The following is a 10000-nucleotide window of genomic DNA, read 5'->3' as shown; positions in this document are numbered from 1 at the left end:
TCTCTTCTGACCCAAAAAAAAGAAAGTTGATACTTGCCAGTCAAAATTTCCCGTTCCAGTCTAACGATATTTACCCTTTTGTAAATATATATATTTTTATCTAACATTTCCCCCATTTCGAGGATAAGATACTGGCGTAAAGGGAAAGTCGACATGTCGTCCTAAAAATGTAAGATAAATTCAAATGTTATATATAAGTGACCGAGATGCAAGGGAAAAACTCTTTTTTTACATTTCCACCTATTTGTTCGTTTACCAGGTTAAGAACGAAATCATAAATAAGCTCTACCAAGGATTGCCAAGCATTGGGTACTGACTTTCCTAACGAAGCTGGGAAAGCAGCAGTAATTCTTTGGAAAAGCCCGGTTCTCTTTGTATTCGAGCTTTCATTCCTAAATCCACTGTTTCGTTCCTTCATATACCTCCCCACCAATAGATAGAGACAAATGGGAATAACCGAACCACGTCTACAAAATGCCAGTACCATGCAGCTGCTTCAAAGCCAACGTGATGCTCCTTGGTCAGATGACCAAGATATTGGCGAATACCACATACGATCAAGAAAAGAGTACCTATAATCACATGAAAACCATGAAAGCCAGTTGCTAAGAAAAAGGTAGAACCATAAATACTATCCGAAATAGTGAAGGGTGCTTGATAATATTCCATTCCTTGAAAGCCAGTGAATACTAGAGCCAGTGAAACGGTTGCTACTAAAGCGTAAACTGCTCGTTTTTCCTTCCCCGCGAGTATAGCATGATGAGCCCAAGTTACGGCTGCTCCGGATGAAAGGAGAATAGGGATATTAAGAAATGGGATTTCCCGAGGATCTAAAACCCAAATCCCTTTTGGGGGCCAAATACCCCCGATCTCTACCGTAGGTGCCAAAGAAGAATGAGAAGAAGCCCGAAAAAAAGCAAAAAGGAACATAACCTCCGATACGATGAACGGAATAGAACCATATCGAGGTCCTAATTGTACTACTTTGGTATGATGTCCTTCCAACGTGGATTCACGTAGAACATCGCGCCACCATACAAACATGGTATATAGGATAAATATTAGGCCCAAACTGAGAAGTGTTGCACCCCCTTGAAATGAGTGCATGTACATCACACCTCCTACGGTGGTTGCCAAAGCTCCGAGTGAACCCGAAATAGGCCATGGACTTGGATCTACCAAATGATAAGAATGCCTCTGAGATTCAATCATAAACCACTTTGCCTCGGTTGTATGTAAACCCCCCCTTCACCCCCACCCCCTAAAGTGGTAAAGAAGGGCTCTTTTGGGTCTTCTTATATTTCTATCTGACAGGACAAAGAAATAGGAAGGGATGGTTCTTTCATTGCATTGATAGAAGTCTAACTAGAAAAAGATCTCTCTATAACTTTGAGAAGAGAATCGTTGGTTTGACCGACGAACTACGTGGGAAAATGGACCTTCTTTCCTTTCTTTGATTTTCAGCAAGCATTTTTTGAAAGTAACAATTCTATTTATGAAGTTTGGTTTAGGAAAACTTGCTAGTCGCGGATTAGTGCGTTCTGCGCCGCCGGCGGCGCAGGTTGATCTCTCTGGTTGAGGCTGCATTCTTTTATTCAACTTTACACGTGGGAAGGGCTTACTCTCCTAGTGGCTCGGCTTGGTCTCGCTCCCTTCCTGCACTATTCCTCCCCACTAAAAAGAGCGATTGATAATCTCGATACGATAACCTTTCTTTCTGAACGCAAGACTACCCCTCTTCCCGAAAGCTTCGCGGGGCGATTTGAAATGGCCATACTGTACTGGTTGGACGATGGCACAGTACGCAGGACCCTCGTATGAAACCCCACCGAGCTTCCTTGCACTATGTGGAACGGACTATTCTCGGATTGGACACGCCTATAGCTAAAGGAACGTACAGCGAGCCGTAGCGGGAGGGAGGCCAATGTCCCGTCAGATACCACGGCCCACGTTCAAGCTCTAAACCGTCAAGAAGAAAGGAGACTTTTAGGGGAGGCACATATGAGAAGTGAAACGTGGCTTTCAAAGTAATAAGATAGCTGTCTGCTATGCGTTTAAGGGCATAAGGTACAAAGTTAGTCGTACGAAGTCCCTCTCCTGTAACTCGAGTGACAACCAAATCTTGACTAGCATATCCGCCTCTCACTTCGCTCCTCTCCTGTAACTCTCGCGGCTTAACGCTCGAGTGAGTACACCCCTGTAGCTTCGCAACAGATCAATATGAATGAGGATTCCTTGTTCCTGTTGAGAATCTTGGATCATGGCCTAAACCTCTCTTTGCTTGTTGATGAAGAAATCTATCAAGAAGGATGAATAGGACTAGCCTTTATTTTATTTGCTTTCCCCTTACCCATAAACATACAACTCAAAGCAAGTGAGCAGCTTGGGATAGAAAGATTCCAAGAGCTTAGTGAAAAGGATAGTAGTCACTAGATATAAGCTATAGGATGGACTTGGGGATAGCCTATATATAAGGTCAGGTCGGTTCCCGCACAATCCCCTGATGGAGGGGGTATACCGGTGCACCAACCGAGGTCAAATTTCTTCTACCCAATCAGCATGAAAAGGCATTGAAGGGTGCAAGACTTCTATCTTTCTGCCACTTCGTCTTGTACCTGTCCTTTTGGGACAGCCTCTCTCTTCATCTTTTTCATGGCCTTTCCTTTCATCTTTCAAAACTCTCATACCATTATGCGCCTTCCCCTTACTAGATCCAATAGGGCCACAAAGAATGCTTTAAGAACAATGCACGAACAAAACGAGTATACGAAAGTTGACGGCATGAACACCGAATGAACAGCTTTCTTCTTTTTATCTATATATGCTATTTCTTTTTTTATCTTTCAAAGGGTGCTCAAGGAGTCTATAAAGGCATAAATCGATATATGAAGCTGGGAACTTACCCATCATAACAAATAGCCTTAGGTTGTTTATTTCCTTAGAGTTTCTGTTTTTGTTCGGTTAGGCTATCTATATTTACCTGGGAGAGGCAACTCTTCTAATAGACACTGATGCTATTTTTCTACTACTATTATATACTATTAGAATTAGATCGACGAAATTCATTGTTTGTTTACACGTGGCTAGGTCGCTAATTGAGAAGAACTACCGCTGAGATGTCTCAGAGAGAGAGAGGCCGTCTTTCGTGTTTAAGATGCCTTAAGTGAAGCGCAAAGCGAAAAAGGAAGTGGGAAAGCACCTTGTTTTGTTTGCCCTATCACAGAGCCATCGGTATCCCTGATAGAAAGAATCAAACGTCGAATGGTCCTGGGTACGATCATAGCTTCTGAACGTTCCCATAGTATAGTCTAGTTTGAGCACCTTTCGCTCATCCCCCCCTTGAAAGCTGAACCTCGGGCCATCATATAGCCCTTTGTCCTTTTCAGAAGTCTGTTTTCCGCTTTCACTAACACTAAGGATACTTACCTGACAACATATATTGCGGGAAAGGCACTCCAGCGGCAGCAGATGGTTCAGCTTCAGTATTAACTGATCGGCCAATATTGATGACACCCCAAGGGTGGGCAGGAAATCCCCTAGTCATTTATCTTGATTCACCTGCCCAACTCTACAAATTGGAAGAGTCAGACTGGGAATAAGGGGAAGAGGATTCTTCATAATCTATTTAGTAATGTCCAAAAACCCGTTAACGGGTTAAGGTCAGTAGTCTTTACTCGGAGTAGTCACTAGGAGAAAGAAATAGCTATGAACTCATCTACTACACTGGGTATATGGGAACTAGGACTGAAATGATATATGATATGGATGGCTTTCGAGCCTGGAAAAGACCTGTCTTTTTCACAAGATTGGTGAAACGCGGTGAAACCCTCCCCGTTGTAGAGGAAAAGAAATTTGATGAGTCCCTAAAAGGTTTTCTGAAAGTGGATTTATCCCGTACTAAACTACTTTCGTTCCTTAGCACAAGTACTAAATGATATAAACCTTCTTGAAAACTCTATTGCTTCAAAGAAAAAGATTGGACAAGCATATAGAAAGGAAAGAACCAAGGCCGAAGAATGGTGCATTAGATCCGGTAGCTACCGAGCGTAGAGTTAGGGCAGCTCATGAACCGACCGAAGGAGGGGTTGACTCTGCAGCAGGGCTTTGAGGAATGGGAGCGGCTTTGGAATCAGCTTAAGTAGAAGTGGGTCACCCCATATAAGTAATATGGGCAAGTACGCGAGATGTAACCAATATCTTTCTATTTTTCAACTCCATCTTTCAGCTAAATTGAAGCCCCTTAGTGCAATCGATTTCAGTATGCCGGTTTAATTTTAAGATAAAGAGGGAGGCCCAATGAGCACTACAGTAGTGCCCTATTTATATGGGGTCGTAGAGCCGGTCAACGGGAGCTAAGATCCTATTCTTGCATTCATCTTAACTGCAGATTTCTACTTCTTCTTACCGCAGAGGAGAACAAATAAGATAGAAGCCCATATTTAAACTATACTTCCTAACTAGAGTAGTAAGAAGTCTTTTCAGAAGCAGTAGACTGGCTGAATTGATCGAACTTCTTGCTCTCAGCCTTGAGCTCAACCGGGATGCTTGTTTTATGAGGATTATTCTTTCGCGTAAGTCAGGGGAGTGTTGAGCCAGAGTAGAGATGACCTTTTCAGCATCGCTGTGAGAGTGAATAATTTCGCATGCTGAAATAGTTTATTAGTGCTTCCCTTTGTTCTTGCAAGAGATCAAGACTGGTAGGCAGGCTAAGGCCAGAGATTCAATGCCCGCCTCTCCTTATCAGTCGAGTTACTTCATAACCTCTTCTTCTTATTCTAGTCGTCGTTACTCTCTCTATATTAGGTGTCGGCATCACACATATCATATAGATTTTGTGTAGTGAGTGAGATTTCCCAAACTTAGGAAAGGAGTTAATAAAAGAAGAGAGGCCATCTGACTTGGTTAAGTCATGTTAGTTGTGGTTAACAGCAGAACCAAAGCAGAATGACTGACCCTGCATCCAAAGAGGAAGGTGCATACCTTTTTATATCCCATAGCTTGCTGAGACCGGGTCCCCTCAGATATGACGATAGGTACGTTCCTGCTGTTAATAATCTAGGTTTCCCTATGGGCATATCCCTTAAAATAGACAATCACAAAAAAGCAATAAAATAGCTCGACTGTAATCCGAGTAACGAAGACTGATAAGCATAAGGATTGAGAATTCATGGGATTGATCAGGTCTCAAGACTGGGACGTCGCTTTTAGCGCACTTGACTTATCTTATTGCGTATACAATAATAACTGAGCATACGTTGCTAATGGGCAGGTAAATTCTGAGAATCGTAGCGGCTACTTATATAACTATTATGTGATTACTCCATGTGTAACGGCCAAGCAAGAGGTGTTGTATTCTATTTAATTAAACAGATGATTTCTTACATTGATATACACATCCTTCACCCAATCCGCTCAAAGTATTTTCAACTCTTTCATGGTATCAGAGCACTAGCTCTTGGGAAACGTTCACTTGGTTCGTGTGAAGTGTAGTCTTCATACCTTGCTTGTTACGTCTTTTGCTAAAGCCCTTACTAAACCATCTGGAACTAGTCTGGTTTGATATAAGCCTTGCTACCACGGAAAGCATAGTAAGAAGAGCTGAAAAGATAGCCATCTTACTCTCGGACCTTGTTTTAATAAAGGAAGAACTTAAGCCTTTCTTAATAAGAAAGAAAACCCTAAGATGAGCTAACTTGGCTTAGTGCAGGAAATGGCAAGAAGGGTAGGGCATACCTTTTTTAGGATTTCTACCCCCTTTCTCCTTCTTTCATATGAAAAATAAGAAAGATTTTAAATATAGTAAGTGTAAGAGCTACTTCAATCTTTATTCGCTAAAAAAGAGAAGCTGGGTTCCGATAAGAGTAGTTTAATCTGGATTGGGTTAGTGTTAAGTGTACCTATGCTTCTTTCGATCTGCTTTCTAGTTATGAATAAGACTCGTCTTCAAGTTCAAGTTAATATCATAGATAAAGATCAGAAGTGAAGAAAGACAGAACCCCGATAACTAGCACTAGGATCCCTACTTGAAGTTAATTCTGGATCTTACTCCCGATAACGAAGATCATAATCTCTATTACGAGCATCCGTAACTGCATAGCATCAGAATCTCACTATCGATCTGTAGTTGGCCAGCAGCATAGGCTAGGCACCATAGAACATGCCACAGTGCATGCCATAGCGATGATGACCACCATAGTAGTGGATAGGCATATTAGTGTTAGCCACCTTTTTCAAAATAATTTCCAAGTCTTCCTACTCGTTGACCAATTCCTGTTGCTTCAGCTCCCGTTCCTTCACGAGCATCTACACCCGCTCTGGTTCTTCCTGTTGTTTGCTTCCTGCTTGTATCATTCAACCTGTGTAAACCACTGTTTAAAGTAAAGAAAGGGGTACCACTTTCATAAGCCACTGTCAACCACTGTAATAAGAGCTAAAGGACTATGAACCTTAAGATTGCACGAACAATGGATCGAGTAAATAGGAATCGGGGAGGAATCGAACCTCCCGGCCGGCTAGCCCGCGTTCCAACCGATCCGCCTCCATCCTCCACTCCGTCCTTCGTTCTCCCTTAGAATCAATAGGAATACTTTCTGTCTTTTCACCGCTCCGTGGGTAGTCCTATGCATAGTCCACTAGAAGTGATTAAGGGTCTGCCCAGTTAGAGTTTAGTTATTTAAAAAAATAATCTTTTTTTATATAAGCCAAAAGGAACTCTTTTTATCTTCCAGTTCCCGGGTGGCCCACTTTCTTACTTGTCGCAACCGTCTCTCAATTGCTAAATCATCAAGGAAGTTCTCAAGGATTAGAGCGATGTCCTTTTTTTTTCTTTTTTTGAAAGACGTTTTCTTTCCTCCGACCGATGACTCGCTTGTTCAGTACTGCTAACTATTATAGGAGGATGCCGTCCCCTCGGGACTACCTGTAGTTTCGGTTGTTGAATCTCGTGCAAGTTAGGTTGTGCTTGTATTGGCTGCAAGCGGAACGTAGGCGCTTTAGGTAGGTGTGTGTTGACCATGCACTCTCGCGTCATGTAATGTCGTATGATAGGATAGAGGTGGTGTGGTGATTGACCTCAATGCTAATGGTTATCCCCAAGGTTCAACGAATGAATGAAGCTATGATCGTACCCGGATAGAAATGACGGTCTTCCTCTGATGTCTCCAAGCCGGCCATAATAGAATAGATAGGCAAAGCAGCCAATAGCAGTCTGTTTTAGCCTATCGATAGATAGTAGGTTGCTTCCAAGCTCAAACCATTTGAAACTGAATTGCTACTGTATTCTTGTTATTGATAGAGTGGTATTATCCGCCCCTGTCAAATAAAGTAGAGGGAGAGAAGGAAAAAGAGCAAAGGATTTACAAGTCTAATGGGAGAGGAATGGCTGACACGTTGACTGCCTTCGAGAAAAATAGAACCCAAGCGGTCTAAGCCCCGGGACGGACCCCAACCGAAAGAAAGGCGCTAGACGGACTAACGGCAAGCGAGATAAAGAAAGCAGCTGGCCCTATGTGTAAAACCTTGCCGCGGGAGAGTCTTTCTCCAATGAGAATAAAGCAAGTTTTTGGGCAAGACAAGAAAGGAACTCGCCCTTTGACACCACACCAAGGGATAAGAGCTGATTGCTGGCGATGACTTGGTGAAAGGAATCTATGAGAGAAGGTTCTCAAACCGGGTTCCGACCGAATAGAGCGCGGAGCCAACGAGTCTTTAAGTAAGTGGGCGTTAAGCGTAACGAGTCTAAGGGCGGGATAAAGCTTGAAAGGAATGGACGGGCGTAGGCTTAATAGTGAACGCAGACCCCCCTGCTTATAGATATGAGATCAATGACTTAAAAGACAGATGCCGAGATAAACTGTTAGACTTCTTTATTGCGTTGCGAAGAGAGATCGAAGACGAAGATTTTCTGACGCAGTGCGGGCACTGGATGGAATAGACAGAAAATATAACAACCCACCGGAAGGGCATACCTCAGGAGCACCAATCTCCCCCGGCAAACATCTATCTGCACGAAGCCGACCGGAAGAAATATGAAAAAAAAAAGATGCTTTGGGAGTGTGAGATACGCAAACGGGGAGTACGCAGCCGAACAACCGCAGGGGCTTCCAGCAGTGATAGCTGAACTAACCAGATGGGCCGCCCAAAACATGGAGCTGACATTTAAATAAATCGGAAATCAACGTCGGATCCCGGCTATCCGAAAAACGCAAACTGAAGCGGGGGATCACAAAAAAATGCAACACAAAAGGGGCGAACCAAGCGCTTGCGCGAAGGAAGAAGCGAATCAACCAGAATGGAGACAGGGAGGAGAGGCGAAAGAGAGATTTTCGAGCCTGCAAAAAAGCAACAACGGCTGAAAAGCCGTTGCGCGCTAGCTTGTAATTTAGGGGGTAGGGATGCCCCTTTCTAAAACTTATATTTAATATAAGGAAGAATAAGGCCCTTTTTTGTTTGGAGTTTTCCCCAACCTATACCTAAGGGCTTCCGTTTTTCAGCAGCATCGCACTGCCGCATAAACAATGGATCCGCTGGGCTGGATGGGCTTCTCTGGAAAGGAATAAGGAATAGTGAAAAGCCATGTCACTTGGAACGGAACTGGTTGCTTATTTACTTTTTTTTAGTAATACCACTTTGCTTTGGTAAGCAAAATTTAATTATATTATTCTAAGGCATGGTAGCTTACAAGACAAAAGCTAGCTTCTAGATGTTCTTTGCCTGAACATATGGAGGAAGCAACCTTCTGGCCTCTGTACCAGTAGTGGAGTGGCTTGCTACTTTAAATCAGAAAAGGAAAATGGAGCAAGGCAAGGGAGAAAGAAGTTGTCCCCTCTTCTCTGGTAACCCGCCGCCGGTCATATAGAGTGCTCCGCCCGCCACCGCATATGTAGAAAGGGGGCGGGGAAGGAAGAAAAACCGTTTGACTTTGGCACACGAGGTGGCGGGTTTGGCTGGGTAACATAATGGAAATGTATCGGACTGCAAATCCTGGAATGACGGTTCGACCCCGTCCTTGGCCTCGGGGAGTGGCGAGCAGCACGGAACTTTCATGAATCAAATGGCATAAAGAAAGGGGGGGCTTTCCTTTGTTAGAAATCCACAGACAACATTATGGAACTTCCAAACCAAAGAAATGCAACATGAGAAGTTTTACGTTACGCTTCAATAGAATGAATTCGGTAAGGGTAGAATACGCCCCATGGTCGATCGAAGGTCCTGTGCCACTTGAACTCAAATCTATCTTACCTTCCATCCATCTTTGTCCAGCCAGCCTGCTCATAAATGTTAGACCAACCGGGCTGACACAACCGAATTGGTTGAGGAAAAGGAAACCCCAGCGACCAAGCACTCCCGCCTCCAACAAAAAGCGGAGACCGAACAAACGCCAGGTTGTCGAAGACACGTCTGAAGAGGAGGCGCCCTCTAAGTTGACCACCCTACCCACTAATGGACTATGAGGGGGGGCAGGCGAACGGGAACCGACCGAGAACCCGAACCGCTTGACTGACCCCTTCATACATACTCGATTCATTAGGGTCGGGGATGGATTAAACAAAAAAAAGAAAAAAATAAGTGCAAAAAATCGCGCAAGCGAAGCCGGGAAACGGACCGCAGCGCAACGACTAGGACTCGTGTCGGAGGAGTTTTGAGCGTGAGCTACCACTCATGCAGCGGCAAGGACCCGCAACTCTCGAAGGGGCCACCAACCGCCCGAATCACTTTAGTGTAGGAAAGCCTCCCTTTACTCAATGGATAGCGCTTATCCTCTTTCAATCAAAAAAATGATAAATGGAGGAGAAAGAAAGAGGTCTTTCTTGAAGAGGCTTTGCACCTAGGACTAATAAAGATCCAGAAGAATGGGTCTAGGCTTTCGAAAAGATGAAGGGTAAAGATATTTTATCTTTTGAACAACCAACCTGACATAAGGATTATAGCTCGCCCAGTTAGAGCAGATGGAGATTCTCGGACGGGGAAAAGCGGCACTCGACATCTATTCTATTAAACA

At 43.8% G+C, this 10000-nt stretch overlaps 1 protein-coding gene and 1 long non-coding RNA gene across 2 annotated transcripts in view; both read right to left on the bottom strand.

The window, feature by feature from the left end:
* The window catches only part of LOC146909324 (uncharacterized), a 99437-nt gene that overhangs the window by 38007 nt on the left and 51430 nt on the right, over window positions 1-10000 (bottom strand). The gene's annotated exons all lie outside the window — the stretch shown is intronic.
* On the bottom strand, window positions 349-1463 carry LOC146909332 (Cytochrome c oxidase, subunit III). Its single transcript, XM_085727674.1, has one exon. The coding sequence runs from the start codon at window positions 1210-1212 to the stop codon at window positions 415-417; it is 798 nt and encodes a 265-aa protein (XP_085583800.1). The 5' UTR covers window positions 1213-1463; the 3' UTR covers window positions 349-414.

Source organism: Medicago sativa, chromosome 7 (genome assembly GCF_051527215.1).
Source record: "Medicago sativa cultivar Bolivia chromosome 7, Bolivia_mono, whole genome shotgun sequence".
Taxonomy (NCBI): Eukaryota; Viridiplantae; Streptophyta; class Magnoliopsida; order Fabales; family Fabaceae; genus Medicago; species Medicago sativa.
This window is presented reverse-complemented; position numbering and strand designations above follow the sequence as displayed.

Excerpts from the sequence above, each read along its gene's own strand:
- LOC146909332 (XM_085727674.1), bottom strand. The coding sequence starts at position 1,212 with ATGATTGAATCTCAGAGGCATTCTTATCATTTGGTAGATCCAAGTCCA.